Source organism: Leptosomus discolor, chromosome 9 (assembly GCF_034619465.1).
Source record: "Leptosomus discolor isolate bLepDis1 chromosome 9, bLepDis1.hap2, whole genome shotgun sequence".
Classification (NCBI taxonomy): Eukaryota; Metazoa; Chordata; class Aves; order Leptosomiformes; family Leptosomidae; genus Leptosomus; species Leptosomus discolor.
Genome location: NC_141399.1, coordinates 46,225,740 through 46,242,956, shown reverse-complemented (window position 1 = coordinate 46,242,956; position 17,217 = coordinate 46,225,740). Strand labels below are relative to the sequence as shown.

At 43.2% G+C, this 17,217-nt stretch overlaps 2 protein-coding genes and 1 non-coding gene across 3 annotated transcripts; 1 reads left to right on the top strand and 2 right to left on the bottom strand.

Moving 5' to 3' along the window:
• Positions 1-669: 669 nt before the first annotated feature.
• MAGT1 (magnesium transporter 1) lies at positions 670-13,586 on the bottom strand. The gene is made up of 10 exons (XM_086470713.1): positions 13,506-13,586; positions 12,130-12,299; positions 11,166-11,283; positions 9,707-9,847; positions 9,071-9,211; positions 8,647-8,736; positions 6,015-6,078; positions 3,942-4,016; positions 3,388-3,478; positions 670-2,182 (listed from the first exon to the last, which is right to left on the bottom strand). Exons 1-10 carry the CDS (start codon positions 13,584-13,586, stop codon positions 2,167-2,169), a joined length of 987 nt encoding a protein of 328 aa, XP_086326839.1. The 3' UTR covers positions 670-2,166.
• Positions 13,587-14,467: 881 nt separating this feature from the next.
• On the bottom strand, positions 14,468-14,583 carry TRNAL-CAA (transfer RNA leucine (anticodon CAA)). Its single transcript has 2 exons — positions 14,546-14,583; positions 14,468-14,513 (listed from the first exon to the last, which is right to left on the bottom strand). It is a non-coding gene; the product is annotated as a tRNA-Leu (tRNA).
• A 268-nt stretch (positions 14,584-14,851) lies between these two features.
• Positions 14,852-17,217, top strand: COX7B (cytochrome c oxidase subunit 7B). Its single transcript, XM_009950788.2, has 3 exons — positions 14,852-14,948; positions 16,344-16,468; positions 17,018-17,217. Exons 1-3 carry the CDS (start codon positions 14,912-14,914, stop codon positions 17,090-17,092), a joined length of 237 nt encoding a protein of 78 aa, XP_009949090.1. The 5' UTR covers positions 14,852-14,911; the 3' UTR covers positions 17,093-17,217.

The following is a 17,217-nucleotide window of genomic DNA, read 5'->3' as shown; positions in this document are numbered from 1 at the left end:
AAAATCCCAAACTCTCAACATCGATACCACCTCAAGTGGAAGGTCAACGTGTATCCACCATCCACCAGCGCGATGTGCCACTGTTTGAAGTTGGTCAATACAGGATTAGGAGCTTTTTAGAGGGATAGAGTAAAACATGCACCTTGTCAGGAAAATTAAAAACAAGTCTGAAAGGTGAAGAAAAAACATTACTCCCTCAGAATGAGATTGTAAGCCACTTTTACCTGCGTTGCTAATGACTGATGTACAACCAACCTAAAAGTTTATTGGAAGCATTGTACCAGCAGGGCAGGAAAACAAGCAACATGTACAGCAGTCCAGAGTTGTTCCAGGCAAATCTATACTGCTAACTCGATTCCACCCCCAGAAACACTGTTAGTTGCTCTGCCTAGGACTCCAGGAAGCCAAGATTTTCACCTCAGGACAGCTGTCAGACACATAAAAACCAAGCAATCTTTATGCTACTAGTTGGCTACACAAGATCTCTAGTAGCGACATTTTGGGCTGTAATTTCCCACATAAACACATATATGCTATTAATCCAGTCTACTCAGCTACACTCAGGTTATTTACTACACACAGACATTTTTATTAACACATGGAAGCAATAGTGGAAGAACAGAGGTTGGTTTGGTTTATGCTGAAGTTCAGAAGACACAGGAGCATGGATTAGACTAAAAAAATTTTATTGAAACTTGTCCAAAATCCAGTCAGGCACACAATTTATCCATTCCGCTAAGGCTTGTCATTCTGTATGGCACAGAAAAATGCATCTCAACAAGTTGAAACATCAAACAACTAAATTAGTGAAGTTAAGGCACTTGAGATGTGTGTTAATTTAGCAAAATTGCATAACAACATTCTACTTTGAATGATACAGCCCTTTTCCGGGATTCAATCTAAAGCATCCAAATTCCATAACCCTTTGAGACAGGAGAGCGGCAGAAGCAAGAGACAAGTGTCTCATCAGATTTTCCTCTGACTAGTAACCTCCAAGGCCACCACAGCCTACGGAAGGAAGTGTTACTGAATCGGGGTGCAAAGGTTTCCTGCAGTACAGGTGCTGAACTACACAACAGTTTGGGCTGAGGCACAATGTCTTCCACTCGAGAATCCTTAAGGCAAAGTATCTTTGTGAGATGAGAGAGCAAAAGGAGAGAGCAAAAAGCACAGGCATTCCACTGTAAGGCTAACAAATCTTTCCCGGGGTAACAGTATTTCTCCTGGGATTACAGATCTCTGCCCACTCCCATATCCTCCCCAAGGATAAGAACTTGGGAGAAAATAAGTGGAGAATGCAGGAACTCACATAGTAACCAAAAATCTGTTGGTTTGTCAAGGTCTGAGCAGTAACTCGAAAGCCAGTTAGCAAGCTTTAATTCATGCCACAGATAGTTACCTTTGCAGTTTTGGTTTGCCTTTCTGAGAGTGTGAGCGTTGATCAGTATAACAATATTTTTTTCAGCTCCGAGCCAATGTTTACAACTGAAATGTTGCAGGTTCAGCATTTGGCAAAGAAAGTTTTTAATGAATAATGGAATTAATAACTCAGTTCTACCTGTTGAAAATTCTCCCTTCATCTGTGACACAACCTCTCGCATCATACAGCAGGCAAGTGCTCTTCTCAAAAATGAGATACAGCTCTAGGACATGCACACTCCACACTGGAATTTGGAGTATGCTCCAAGGCTTGCACACAGACCGAAGGAAAAGATTTCCAGGTACACAAAGACGTTTTCTCAACCATGAAAAGACATGACAGAGAAGCTATTGTCACCTGCTATGCACAAACAGGAAATAAAGTGATAAATATCTGAGAGAAAAAGAAACATATGGAAAACAAATTATCCAACTGAATTTAAAGTACCGTTTCTAGTTAGTCACAGAAATGCAGTTCTAAGCATTAAGTTCTAAATTTGACTAGCAGTAGAGTTGTTTAAAAAGATATAAAGCTTATGAAAAAGAGATTGCATCTTAATACTCTGTGTCCTTCAGAGCAAATTGCTTGTTATAGTTAAGGCACTACACGTTGTCTTTGGTTCAGTGTTTAACTATCTCGTTCAGGGTAAGGAGAGGTAGCACGAACCACACCTATTTAGCTCTTCCATTCCATTACACGTGATTTCAGAGTCGCCGCCTTTCTGATGTTACAGATTCTGGAAGCCTTTAACTCATTAGGAAACTGCAGGAACAAAATAACACACATTCTTGTTAATTTTCTAAGAAACAAAGGTGTGAAGCATTCCACTCAGCTTTCACATATGCCAAGGAAATCAGAATGAGAAGCTGGGCCTGATGGAACCACGACTTAAAACAGCTGTTGAGAAGTCACTTCTAGTGACTCATAAGCCAAGACAACCACATCTTACCTACAACGAAGTTAGCAGAAGTACGTAAGACCATTGCATAGACCAGAATAAAAGCTGACCAGTCATTAAACAGGGAGTAAGTTCAGTTCTTTTCCAGTCTTGAGATCAAGTCCTCATGAAATAGAGTTTTATTATTTAGATATTTTAAAATATGAACTGACTTCTCATAGAAAGGGGATAATATTTGCCTATGGGATTAGCCTTCCAGAAAAACTGAACTCTTTGTGGAAGCTGAGAGGGTTAGAAGCTGGTCCATCAACATGTATTTATTCCTTCAAAATGCATAAAACCTAGTAAAACCACACAAGATATCTATACCAATCATATACACATATATAAAGCAGTCAATCAACACTGTTAGACTCTTAACAGAAGCAATCCCAAAACGTATGCAGCTGTAAAGCACCAGCCACTCTCCTTGTTCTCACAAGCAAGGACTAAGAATCAAGATGTACGAACATGGGGGAAAAGTAGGGAAAAAAAAAAAAAAAAAAAAAGAGAGACACACACTTGTTTTCAGTATAAATTGGCTGAGACATCAGTATGAAAATAGAAATATTTTACAACAGGTCATGGCATGAAAAGGAAAGTACCACAATCTCTCCTTTGGCCAGACTGAAAAATCGTGCTACCCAAATACTGTTATTTCTGGTGGTTACATTGACCAATATTGCCACTCTTTGAGAATCAAGTGGAGCATTTTCAAGAGAGTATTTCCCACCAAATTAGATTTCAGAAAAGAGGTCCTTTGCCTATTTCTCCATTCTGGTCTACACTACTATTACCAGACAAGGAAACGCCAGTCAGCAGAACAGATTCATTCATAGCATATAGTCCAGACTAAAAAAAAAAAACCAAAACCAAACCAACAACATAAAACCCACACAACAATTTCTAGTACCACTCTCAGTCTTAAATCCTCCTTTGTGTTTACCCACTGCCTTGAAAAAAAGTCCATGGTGTTGCAGCTGTATTGCCCCATGCAGGAAAACAAACTGAAGGAACAGAAGAGACGTACCTGTACGGGTAGCCATGGTATTTAGATCTGAAGACAGACAGCAACCAGCTGAAGAACAAGACCACCAAGCCAATACCAGCAATACACATAACTGCAAGAGATGCAGAGTGAGATTCTGGTAACGTGACAGCTGTCCCCCAAACCACCACAGTGACTGGGGTTTTCAAAAGCATTCTGTAACATTTACAGATTTGGTCAGATGAGACCTCTATTAGAGACACTGAGAACTACTAAATTAACAACAACTTTCTTTCAAATTCCTACCGTAAATTAATTTTAGACCATTGCTTTAGGAGAAAATAAGTCCTCTCTCTCCCTTACTAGTAAAATGCTGCAAAGCATCTTTAGATCTCCCCATCTCCCAAACGGGCGTTGAGTTTACCTTGCAGTTTGCTAAGCAACTCCAAATGCTGCCGAAAAACCACACAAGTCACTTCTGCTTAGAGGTGGGAAGTGTACAAAAACCCACAGTGCAACAGCATTTCTATTAAATAGTGTATCAGAAATCTTTACTGAATACGCCTTGTCTTAGAGGAAAAGGTATTAGCACTTACTTTTTCTTTTCCCCACATCCATGTCAGAAGTAGCAGCTTCGTGGAGGAGAACCATTCCTAAAGTAACACCACCATCTGCAAACGCTGTTTAAGGCTAAACCAACAAAATACAATAGACTCAATATAATACACTCATTCCTACTCTCATAAATTCAGCTCCCACACCATAAAACTCACCAGAAAAACTACAAGGTTTCCCAGGCAAACCAGCAACTATGGGGGGAAAAAAGCAACTGAAAGGTGTTTCTAATGTCAACTTTTAAAAAGAAAAATAAAGTTTACCATAGAAAGTTATCGATATAACTGGAAGTTATAGAAGGTCTTGATACAAAGTCAAACACATGCATTTATGACCTGTTTGTAACGAAAGAGCATTCCTTCCCAGAGCTCAGTCCACTCCTGCTACTGTCCTACTCCACTGGAAAATCCAAAAAGGAATTCAACCACTGCATTTTAGCCAGCTAATCGAATGCATGTGCAGTATTTAATCCAACAGGATATCTTTCAAGTAGCAATATTGCAGTCTTTTCTAATTCTTCAATTGAAAAAAAAAATTAAAGCTTGCAAAATAAAGGAAGCACAGACAACTTAAAAGGCACAACACTTGCACAGAACGAATCCTATCAAAGCAAAACAGCAGATCCAGTGGAACAAAAGACAGAATTCCCAAAGATGTCGTTTCATTTCACTATAGATGTTCAGTCCCAATCCTCCTCCTGAAATGAGAAAGGTTCATCATTGACTGCAATGGGACCATTAAGAAATCTTTCCATTTCGGATGTGGTCTACCTTCAGCACAAGAGAAAAGTGACTTCAGCCTACAGGAACCTTGCCAACTTCCACCATTTTAAATGTCTCCAGCGACTGGTAGGTTGGGTCCGTAATGTGGTGGATAGCAAGAACCCAAACGAACATCAACAAAAAGTTTCGAGGTTGAATTTGACCGAGTGCCTCAGAAGTACAGTAATCATTACAAAAAGATCAAAAGACTCGCTCCAAATGGATGTTTTAAGTTAAAAAAAAAAAAATCTTTGATAATGAAGACACAGCAACAGAGCAAAGTTGTTTGACCATCAGCAAATTTAAACATCAGTTGCTTACTTCAGATTATTTTATTACAAAAAACCCAATACATCCCTTGCTGAAATCGGGATTTTGAACAGATAAAACAAGAGAAAAGGGAGAAGTTAGCAGAAGTCACTCTGTTAAACGTCACTGTTGCAACAGAAGAGACTTGTTAACCATTGTCAAGCAGTGAAGAGGACAGGTACTTTGAGTGAAATTTTGAAGTGACGCGCCTGTAGCAAGCCTGCTATTCTGTACACTTGTGGACTATAAAATGTAAACCATTTGGGACTGTGAAGCTGCAAGAAAAAAAAATCCTGAAGAAAAGATAAAAGAACGCACAGGCTGACACAGGTGATGAGAAGGAAGAAAAGCTTGAGTCAGAGATGACTAAAGTCACAGAGGATGGATGAAAAACATACCTGTGGGAACAGAAAAGAACATTGAATTTGAGTACTCTTATGACTCCGAAGAAACATTTTTACATCAATAAGAAAGGCAAAAGCTCTCAACCTGCAAGTTTCCGCTTGCCTTTCTCGATGGCATAGTACTGTCATCGGAAAATCCTCAATTGTTAGCATGAACGAGTGGCAAGATTAAAAGTCAAGAAGGTAAGCAAGGAAATAAAAGAAGATAGATCAGTAACAGAGGAAGGAATTCTACACCAAAGCAAGAACTAAGTGAGTGAGATTGAAAAGAGACACGCACAGAGGAACAGGGGCTATCCTGAAGAATCTTACGATTCCACAAAGATCCACACCTTTAACAGTGTATTCGGTTCAGTCATTAAGCAAGGAAGAAGGGGCTGAGAAAGCAATAAACATTTTTCTATTCTATATATATATTCTACACGAAAAGCATAGTTGTCAACACAGAAAGGCTCTACAAGCTTCTACATCAGTATTAGGTGACAGTTGCAAGCCCTGACGAAGTACTTTCATCGAAAAGGCAACAGCACAAGCTAACAAATTTTGTCACCAACCACATGCTTCTTGGTAGGAAGGATACTAAACAGAAGAACAATGTGTGTTTCTGCCACAAATTGGGCTTGGCTGCTTCCATGGATATAGTTCTGCAAGAGACAAAGAGTAACTGAATTGAGAAAAGACTGGAGACAACTTTTGACACGATTAACAACAGCTACAGAGCTTGGAACGGGGTTTCACACTGTCTCTTTCAGGAGACAGAAGTTGGAGCACGAACCCTTTCAGCTGTTGACCACTGATTGCCGGGGGGAGCTGCGTCAGCATCAAAATTCCTTCTATTCACATGCACCATCAGCCCAAAGCACCACTCAGACTGTAACAAGTGCAAGTGCAGCTACAACCTTCCTGGTCCAGATGCCCTGTCAGCAGGGCAAACCACCGTAATTATGCCCTCCTGCACCCGCTGCGACCCAAGGCTGATCCCTTCCCTGACTCACATTCTTAGGTTACACACACTGCTCCTCAGCTTAGGGACAGCCTCTTCAATCTGCATGTGAACCTACTCCGTTGGCTCCAGATACAAAGTCAAACACATGCATTTATGATCCGTTTGTAACAAAAGAGCATTTCTTCCCAGAGCTCAGTCCACTCCTGCTACTGTCCTACTCCACTGGAAAATCCCAAAATCCCAGAACCAAGCATTTGAAATCTTTTTCGTGGCCTGGAGCATCAGTACCAACACCACGGAAGCTCTATTCTTCAGTCTCAAAAAGACTTAGGAGTGATGTAAAGAGAGGAAACAGAAGGAAGCATTTTCAAGAAAACATTTAAAATATGAGAACTTCCACTCAGTAAGCCGGCTCGGTTTTATTCACATTAATAGTTTACTAACCCACTGGGTTAACAGAAAAGTTGAAAATTGCGCAAGAATACCATTTTTAATCCCTTATGGGAAGCTCTACATCACTATAGCTGTGATGTTACATCTAAGTAGGAAAAAAAAAAGTTTGATAAGCAGATCCACTTTTCATGGAGGAATACAGAGGGCCTGACCCACCCAACTGGGCATGAAAGGACACGTCACAAAATTAATTCCCTTCTGAGTAAAATTGATGAGAAAAGCCAATATGTGATGTGTAAGCACCTGAAGAGATGCAATGCTTTCAGCACCTTCTACTTTCACAGTGTATCTCATTCGGTGTTATGTACAGAGCAGTGTATTTCAAGTGATGTTAAAACTGATTCTTCCCCAGAATGAGGTTTCTTAAGTCTAAGGTCACTAGACACTAATTTACCTCAAGAATCTCGAAGAAAGATGGTTTTATATGGAAGTTCACTAGATGGGTGTATGAGCTAAAAAGACCAGGTTAAGCATGAATTGTCAGGCTCAGCAGTAGGACTGTTTAGCATGTAAGACTCAACATAAACACCTCTATTTTGCAGCAGTTTAGAACTATGGTGTCTCTTCACCAGTAGAGATACAATGTATGTACAAAACAGAGGAAAGCAAAGGTCACAGGTAAATAAATACTGAAAAGAAAACATGAAAACAAATAGGAATGGTTAAAAGTCACATAGGTCAGAGAAATGGAAGAGATGAGGTAATTTAAAATAATCTACCTTAAGCAAAAAAGCGTTGTCATTACACTTCCTCCAAAATGTGCTTTTACATTTTTGAAGAGATGGCGAGCCACAGGCAGGATGAAAGGAATGCTCACCTCTGGTTCTGAAGCAAGGGAGAACCTCCCATTCAAATAACTTGTTAGCAAACAGTTTTGGTTACTCTGTATGCTATCCTCTTTACCCTAGGGCATTATTTTAGTACCTTCTTCGCTTCTGTGATTACTAGAACACTCAAAAGTTTCCACACACAAAAAGACCTTGAACTCTCTGGGTATTAACACAACAAAAACAAACTCCAAGGTAACACTTTGGAACCCATATGTCCCATTTCCAGCAGAGTACCACCCACACGACTGCTGTCTAATGCTGTATCGCACGGAAAGCACTTTGAGCAGTTTCTAACAAGAAACTGAACATGCTGCTAGATACTAAACTAATCTTAGTATTTCCCTTCTGATTAAGAATTGCAGGTTTTATTCTCTCTCTTAAAAGCTTATTTCTCAACACGGAAAGCAATCCACCTAAAAAACCCTTATGCGTTTGTCCTTACTCTTCAAACATCACAAAACTAATGCCACCATTCTTAATTATGGAGAATTAATTCATTAATATTGAATTAATAAATCACTGCAGAAAAGACTGTAGGAATGACCTTCCGATCGAAATGGAGTTCTAGGTAATGGTTCAAGTCATCACACAGCAATTAATCCAAAACAAAGTGCTCTGTTGTGCGAGATCGGTATTTTGTGATTTCTTAGTAGTAAAGTACAAGTTTACAGAGTTTCTTCTTCTATTTAAGCCAAGAAAAGGAAAAAGCTCACTGGAAGAAAACCTAAATCTTGAGTCAAGCTCTAACACTCCTTGTTTCACACAAAACGACCCCCCTCTTTTACAGCCATATTCTAAGGGAAGACAGATCCTCTCTGAACTAATCAGCAGCTCTCTAATTTGCCTTGCTCTCTGCAGCAGAGGTCAGCCTCACTGAGCTACAAAAAGCAGCCAAGAATAGAATTTGCGCTCTGACTTGCCTCCTACAGGATCAGCCTTGCTCTGCAGAAACACAACAGCAACGCAGGAAAGACAAGACTTACCACTTGTCCTGTGTGGGGATTCTTATGAGCGTAGGGCGGCCCTCTAATGTGGTTCCACATCTGGCCTGATGTCATTGCTAACACGAAACACTAAAAAGGAAAGAAGAAACGCTATTTAAAAAGGATTTATTTTTTCATTTGTTACCCAGGTTTTTTTCATTTCATACCAAAACATACTGGTTTGGAGTATGGTCTTATGCTAGGCACCGTTCTACCTTTTATTTGTATGAAAGACATCTAATCAAGCATGAACTGAGCTGAAGACACCAGGCTCAAACAATATTATGAGACTACCAAAAAATAAAACTAAATGCCCCTCATTTTCCCATACCAGGTTTAAGCATCTTTAAATACAAAAGCTTTTAAAGACTTGAATGGCTACAAAACTCACGACAACAGGCAGGTGAGAGTTACAACCACTCACCAAAGCAGCAAACGCCCAGCCAGTTTTGTTATACAGAAAATCCAGATTGCTTCCACGCAAATACACGAGGCCTCCGATGACAGCCAGCAGCAGCCCTAACATCAGTGGTCCAGCATAGTTCGGTGGCCTTATCACACGAATCTAAGCAGAGGATATTTAAATTATTTTCCTTCAATGGGATTATACATCATACCCGCACTCCTGCCAACAAAACCCACAATATATTAGAGCAGAAAAAACTATGAACACACACAAAAATTTCCAACATAAGAACTCTGACTTGGGAAGTAAGAAATGCTTCTTCCCTCACTACTGTAACTTCAGTTTTATACACCTTTACCCTATCTAATAATTTAACAATTGGTTTTCTTCCACAGGAACAGAATAGGGAGAAGGAAGGAGACGAGTTTTACCACCTTATCAAATGCAGAACTACACAAAACATTAGAACACAGAATGTAAGGAAACCTGAAGATGTAGTCATGTGCCCAAACTAGATTTTGTAGACCAGAGCTATTTAGAGTATCTGAGAGTAGACTGTTAGCCACAGAACACAACTGACATGTTTCATCGCTGGAAATACAGCGTCAGGGAGTGCTGCAGAGGTGGGAACGGGGAAAGTCTGTATACACTTACGTTGACATCGGTTCTGTCAGCCACCCAACGAGCAAGCTGTTCCGCTGCAAAGCCACGCACCTGAAGTTCGTACGTGTCACCCCGTTTAGGCTTCCCTTTAGCGGGAAAGTTAATGAAGGTTGGAGCAGAATTCATGTTGAGCTGTATTTAGAAAATTCATAGAAGATACAGCACCATGAAAGGTCTAGTAACGCAATTCTATTCCCGTTGTATCTTGCCACATCATCACTAAATCCAATAAATAGATAAATAGATCTCATTGACACCGACTCAAACAAAAGTCAAGACAGCACACAGCAGCTTGCATTTCTGGCTTTCATAAAAGTAATCAATATATTCCTGCAATTTCCCTTTCGTGTTTCATGCTGTTTTCTCCTTTCAGCATTGAGCAACAAAACTTTTTTAGCTCTGTCAGCTGCTGTTCTGGATGTCTTAGAAAAAAACTGTTATTTCTGAGTAGGCTTTTTTTTCTCTCCCTCTCTTTTTAAACACAACTGAGCATGCTTTCTAAGTGATTGACATTTCTTTCTTAGTGCTCAGATCTATAGCTACTGATTGTAAAGATTCAGACCAGTTAAGAGGAGATTATAACAGGTAAATTAAAGTAGTCGTTTACAAAACGCGGTTCTATCTTTTCTTAACACTGTTTTTCCCATAGCATTTCAGGTTTTTTTAATCTGTTTCTTCTCTAAATACTACTTTTGTGAAGAAAACCTGCAAAACAGGAGTATATACAATAATCTGTAAGGGCCATAGCTTGATTAATGAATTTTTGAGGCAACGCTACGGGAAAATTTAACAAGACTAATAAAAGACATCTCTCTCCACTTCTCCAGTCCAAAAGCTTCCATTTAATAAAATATCATTGCCTAAATTGAGTAGCTTTCAGAGGTAAGTATCTCTTCAAAAAATAAGAGTTAAGATTTGCAGAACTATAACAGACTATTAATGTGATCTACAACTGCAAGCACACATGGAATGTTCTCATGTATCAAAAAAACCTGGTTCCATGTTAGTAGAAGTGCAAACCAACTGGGTGCTTGAAAAGAACCGAGTTAACCCACACTGACAGCCTGACCTATCACCCTTCAGTGATCTAAAAGCTGTCATAGCTGCTCCTAGCAACGTCAGTGCTTTCTATCTTGTCTCTTAATGCATCAGAGAATCCATTAAGATTCACACTGTAAGTTATTATAGGAGACAAACTCAGAAAAAAACAGTCTGAGAAGCCAGTTCACTCCTTGTGCCTATTCCAGACTTGTCAGTTCTGTTAATATCACTGCCAACATGCTACTGCCCTCTGCTCTTCTCCTCATTTCTTCTGAGTGGCAGCTTTTAACTTTTCAATTATTTCTTTAATCGCTATAACACTAAATTTTGTGTACACCTTTACCTTCTTGCCCTCAGTCTCCACAACCCAAGTTAAAAATAACGTTAGAAGAGAAAAAGACGACCTTACCATCTGAAATACATCTGAGCCTTCATCAAAATCTACCATAGCAAAAAAAATCTTATTGGTAAATGCGCTGGAATATCGCCAGGAGTTGGCCAGAATCTGGTATTCCTCATCAGCTTGCCTGTAAAGCACACAAGCGAGATGGCCTATCACAGGTTTGTCCAGAACACGAGTTACAGAACAGCTGAGGGACCTCCAGCCACCCATGCTGTTCATGTGTACATCCCCCACACCCCTACATTAATTTTCCAGTGTTAAAGAAAAAGTTTAAGGCCAGACACTCATCTAGCAATCAAGGGAAGCACGTGGCACCACTGGTTCTTTGAACACAAGTTTTGTTGAGACCACGAACACAAGCAGTGGCAATTTCTAACTGAATTTGAAATGGACCTCAGCAGCTCATGATTTGCTAATCCACAAGCACCAAAATGAGTACAGGTGTGCCCTCTTTTCCATGCCAGAGGATGGAAAACCAATTAATTTCAACTAACCAGGGATAAAAATAATCTTTACAGACCTCTGCCACCTCCAGATTAAGACATGAAAGCCACAAAATTATTAAGGATCCAGCATATTATAATCATAAATAAATTAGTGCCAATCAACATATCAATTAACAGCAGCTTTCAGACTGCATGGCCAGCAATAATTCTACAAACAGCAGTTCATGCCAGGGAAGTTGAGTTTTCACCCCATCTCTCTCCAGAAGCCTAACAGTGTGAATACTGGTTCTTCAAAGCAGTGATTATTTTAGGGAGGAGCTAAATAATTAAGGACTATGTTGTCTTCTCACATACATATTACACATATATTTCCACACATTTAATTTCAAATATAATCCTACTATAACGTGCCCTAGTACACTCCTCCCACAGCTGTTGAAGCTTTACCCTATTCTTAAATTTTACTCCCTACAAAGCATATGATGACTTTCAAGTTCTAATTTAGGACTAAATTAAGCCCATACTTGCACACAACACACTGTCTGTGAGGCTGAAGAGCAGTGAACATCACAATCACCGAGTAATTTCTGGGCGGTGCCTTCACAAGGCGTCGAAATTTGTCTCCATTCATTCGAATAACGGATCTTTTACTAGCCCACTCCATTAGCTGGTTCACTTTTTCTGATAGCACCATCTGAAAATAAAGTCAGAGAAACACCATTGGGTTTTTTTTTCCCCCTAGCCTCACAGTACAATCTTGAAGGATTTTAGAGCGGACATAGCAGCTGCGCTGTGTTTCATAAGAACACTGACAGCGTGATGCGATACTTCATTAAGGTTCTTGAAGGCCTTCACAGATCCTTCTGACAGTCACGTTAATCTTATTCATTTTCTTTAATGACTTAGTAATGCACATGCTTTAAGCACTCAGTATTACACATGCTGGTGAAGACTGTCAGCTCACTAGTGCTGTCTCACGTTGACGATTGTAACGTTTCTTTCAGATGTACAAACTGCCCCAAATCACTCCAGGGTATTTATTCGACACTAAGCAGCCCGCCGTTTCAGATTTCAAACCTCGGTGCAAGTGGAATGAATTCTAGAGACGTAAGCACTACGGGAGTGAGCTCAACACCTAGTTTTCAGCGTTGCTGGGAAAAACTTGATTCAGTGCATATCTGGAGAATTCAGGAGTGCACGACACTAAGCTCTGCTTTAAAAATGAGCCAACTGATTCTATACAAAGAAGCATTAGATAAGTGACAAACCTTACAGTCATCGTACGATACTTTTCTACTCCTTACGAACACCCTTCTTCAGATAAATACTCTAGGACAAATAAACTACTCTTCTTTGACCTGCGGCTGGCACAAGCATATCCAGAGGGATCTTTTCAAACCCCAGGAGACAAGCGTGAGGGAGTCGGTGACACCTCTGTGGTTACAGCCCCAGGCGGTCAGTCCGCCCACCCTCCCCCTCCAAATCCGTACAGCACGAAGACAACGCTCTCACGGTGTTTTCCACAACAAAAGAACCCGGAATTAAACACACTCGAAAATAAATTGGAACGGTGCGACTCTAAAAAGCCAGCTGCCCCGCTCGGCCCCCCAGCCGCACCCGCCGGTTTCCCCTCAGAGCCTAACCGGTGCCGCCGCGGCCGGCCGAGCCTCGGGCTGCCGAGGCCCACGGGCGCCCCGAGGCGAGGCCAAGCCGCCCAGCGGCCCGCCCCACCCTCAGCCTCCCCGGCGCTCGGCGCTGCACCGCCTCAGCGCAGGCCAGCGCCCGCGGGAACCCGCCGCGCCCGGCCCGGCCCTTCCCTGCCCCAACGACACCGGCCGGCCCGGGCAGAGCAACGGCCGCAGGCGGGGACAGCCCGGCGGGGCTCCCGGAGGCGCCTCACCTCCTTCCGCTTCTGCCCCTCGGCGGGCGGCCCGCCCAGGGCCAGCAGCAGCAGCAGCGCCAGCACCGGCAGCGCCGCCATGACCGCCCGGCTCTACCGTCTCGCGCCCATTGGCGGACGCCGACGCACCGGAGGCGCGGCCCCGCCCGCACGCTTCCTATTGGCGGCGGCGCCGGCCCGCGACTCACCGTCGGCTTCCGATTCGTTGAATCTGTCTCCAGCACAGGCTGCCGCTAGCCCATAGGAGCGCGGCAAGCTGGAGCCGTTCGATTGGCGGAGCACTGAGGGAGGGCGGGCTGTGCCGCGCTGTGGCGGGCCGGCAGCCCCGGGAGGGGGCGGCGGTGGCGGCAAGAGGGGGGGTCTGGGCTGCCCGGCGGCGGGAGGGCACCGCGGCTGCCCGGCGGCGGGAGGGCACCGCGGCTGCCCCGCTGCAGCAGCCCCTCACCTTGAGGAGACACCCGGGCCTTCCTCAGCGCCTGCGGTTCTGTTAACATCGCAAATCCGCACAGCCGCTGCGTGCTCGGGCCACCCGGGGTCCCGGCACCGCGGTGAGGGGCCAGGTAGGCTCCAAGAAACCGAAAAAGGAATCTAGAATAAAACTGCGAAGGAACATGTAGCTCCCCAAAGGCGTACGCTTGAGTGATTTTATACAGGCACCTGTATTGCTGGGTCGTGTGTTAAAAAAAAAAAAAAGGTTAAAATCTTAAACACACAAGGGAAATCCTCAGCCGGTGTGCGATGGGTTGCGGGCTCTGAAAGTGTCATCGCCACATAAAAACGTGGGTTTGGTCACGTTCGTCTTTTCTTTATTCGAGGACGTGTACGCTATGGAACTGATTTCTGGCTCCGCGGGCTTCGGTGCAATTTCTATTTGCACTAAAATCTCTGGCTTCGGCTCTTCGGCCCTTTTATGAATTTAAATTCACATAAAAAGGAAACGGAAAAAAAAAAAAAAAAAGTGGTGTCAGAAGTGGGATTCGAACCCACGCCTCCATACGGAGACCAGAATACCCAACCCGCCACGGGAAGGCGCGGAACGCCTTGAGTCTGGCGCCTTAGACCACTCGGCCATCCTGACACTGCGACTGCAACCTTCGCCGGGAGGCTCTTACCGCCTTCCTCACCGCCGAGCCCGCCACCTTGTGTTCTACAGCCTTTCGCGGGGAGCGCTTCCCAGCGAGGAGCCCCTGTCCTTCTCTCTACCGGCTACGGAGCGTCCTCCGCTGCCCCTCAACCATCGGGAGGACGAACGGCTCTTCCCCCGCCACTGCGCGGCTCCGTTACCCACAGGGCCCCGCTCCGTAGCACGGCGCGTCGGCGACTTCCGGCGCGACCATTTTGTTTTTCACCGCTCGCCAAGGGTACCCGCGTTCCGCCGGCGGCAGGGCCGCGCTCCGCTTGTCACCATGTTCCCCGTGGCTCGGGCCGCCCTGAACCTCACCGGTAAGCGAGGAGGAGGAGGAGGCTCTCTGGAGTACAGCGGTGTTTCTCGGGAACAGGCGGTTTCCTCAAGGGTCTCCCCCCGGTTTCTTGCCTTCCCTGTGAGGGCTGTCCCTCAGCAGTCCCTGGGCTCGCTTCGCTCCCGGGGGAGGGTGGGGAGGGCAGCTGAGGGGCTGTGGGCGGCTGCCTCGTCGTCCGCTGCTTTTTCCCCTTTCTTTCTTTTTTTTATCTCCTAGTTGCCTTTACTTGCGCTGACCTTGGTTGCTTTTTCTCCTTGATAATAACTAAAGGCACATCGTGGCCTTATAACCTGAGGTGGCGAGGTGTAGTCAGCGACCGGCCCTTAAACTCAAGGGTGAAGTTACCTCTTCAGCGATAGACTCCCCAGTGCTTCACCCCGTCCGCTCAGATCTGGCCCTGGTTCACGATGTGCTTAGCCCGAGGTGCCTGCACCTAAAATAAATGCGCTTGGCAGCGCTTCTCTCGGTAGATTTACAAGCTGCTTTTTTTGTGTTGCAGAAAAGCTTGTGCGGCCTCATAGAGCTGTGGGATGTAGCAGCATTACGGGTATTGCCATCCTCTTTAGTCATATTTGGGTAAACGTGAACCATTGACCTGAAACTAAAAGATTATAATTTGTAATATAATTCTTTATGCACAGAACGCTGTCTCATCAAGTGCTCTGCCACAGCCTCTGTGTTTTGAAGCTGGTGGTTTGAGTCTTCACTCTGTCTGTTCAATAACTGTACCTTTTATCGTGTACATTTATGACGTGCATCATACATTCTGTCATCTGAAGATATCCTCCTGTATTTCATTGCTATTTACCTCCTGCAAAGGCCCAGAGTTATGTCCACTCTCCTTCACCTCCCTCCCCTCCCTTCAAAAATCTTGGAGGAATGAGAAAGGTGTTACCTATACCTGCTGTCCTTGAATGTTTAATTTGATGGTGAGCTTCATCCTGAAAATGCTTATGTTAGGTGTGCCTACTGACAATATAGGTATTTACATACAGAAATCTGAAACTTAAGTACTAAAATAAAATACTTTATTAGAGGGTCATACTTAAAAGTGTACTGGGACTTCCATGCTGAGGGCCCAAAGAAACATGTTAATGAAGAAGGTAACTGGGAGGATTTTCTTACTGGAACTAGACTTTGGGAATAACTTCCTAGAGAGAAACTGGGTGAGCTGAAACAAAATTTAAGGCTTTCTGTATATCCTGTGTTTTGGAATCCTTCCAAAGCTGTAAGTCCAAAAGATAATTTTTTTGAGCTTTTCTTGAAGTCTTAATGCGCACGCTTGCCTCTCTGTTGGTGGGAGGCGAGGATTGTGAATGACTCAAACGTATATTTTAGTTGATTTCTGTACTTCTCATTCTCTTTTAACATTCTTTAGCTCGCAGCGTTCAGCGTACGGCAGCAAGGCAGGCTCATCGCAAACATGAGCCTGACTTCCACGATAAATACGGAAACCTGGTTCTCCTCGGTGGAGCCGCGGTTTTTGCTGCTGTCTGGGGATATGTAAGTCGTCCTTTGTTCACCACCCCGTTGTGACTGTAGCTGTGAACTTGCAAGCTCTCAAGTTTCACAAGGGCTCAGTTGTTTGAAATAACTCGCGTGGTCAGAATTTAGGAGGTTTTTATGTAATAACATAATAGAGATGGAAGTTATGTTAGTTCATCTTTTTATTTTGAACTGTTGCACAAATTTTTGTGTCAGTATTGCTTGATTTCAAAATGTAGTAGAAACACAAGTGTTCTCTGTCTTACTGCGGATTTCTAAGCTGTTCAGGTAGAGCTTTCAGCAGAAGAATTTATAGAGGAAAACAACAATATGGTGATGGGGGTTTACGTTCCAGATTCTTTGTTCTAAAGCTAGGCATTTTGAAATAGAAAACTGAAGTATTTAAATGTTATTCAATGTAAATATATTCCACTGGCTTTATATGAAGATGAATGAGATGTCATGTCCCAATACAAGGAATCTAAACTGAAAACAATCTCAGTTGCCCTCTATCAGAAGATTCCTTTGATTACAGAGTTAATAACCTTGATTTTTATCTTCCTACAGGTCTTTACACAAGCTGGAATTGAGTGGGGCTTGTCACCTGTTGGCAGAATCACTCCAAAAGAATGGAGGGAGTAGCGGCCTTTGCTTATAATGAACTGGTCTAAACTTTCACTGAAAAAATGTTCGTGTAATGGCATTTGTTCCCTGATTACCACATGTGCAGTGGCATTCCTGGTCTAATAAACGTACCTAGAAACCTG

What these genes read in the sequence shown, in the direction of transcription:
- MAGT1 (XM_086470713.1), bottom strand. Translation starts at nt 13,586, where the DNA reads ATGGCGGCGCTGCCGGTGCTGGCGCTGCTGCTGCTGCTGGCCCTGGGC. An exon ending in ATCCCCACACAGGACAAGTG is followed by an intron (nt 6,079 to 8,646) that starts GTAAGTCTTGTC and finishes TGTCTCTTGCAG; the next exon opens with AACTATATCCATGGAAGCAG. An exon ending in GGATGTGGGGAAAAGAAAAA is followed by an intron (nt 3,479 to 3,941) that starts GTAAGTGCTAAT and finishes CATCTCTTGCAG; the next exon opens with TTATGTGTATTGCTGGTATT.
- COX7B (XM_009950788.2), top strand. Translation starts at nt 14,912, where the DNA reads ATGTTCCCCGTGGCTCGGGCCGCCCTGAACCTCACCG. An exon ending in GGCCGCCCTGAACCTCACCG is followed by an intron (nt 14,949 to 16,343) that starts GTAAGCGAGGAG and finishes AACATTCTTTAG; the next exon opens with CTCGCAGCGTTCAGCGTACG. An exon ending in TTGCTGCTGTCTGGGGATAT is followed by an intron (nt 16,469 to 17,017) that starts GTAAGTCGTCCT and finishes ATCTTCCTACAG; the next exon opens with GTCTTTACACAAGCTGGAAT.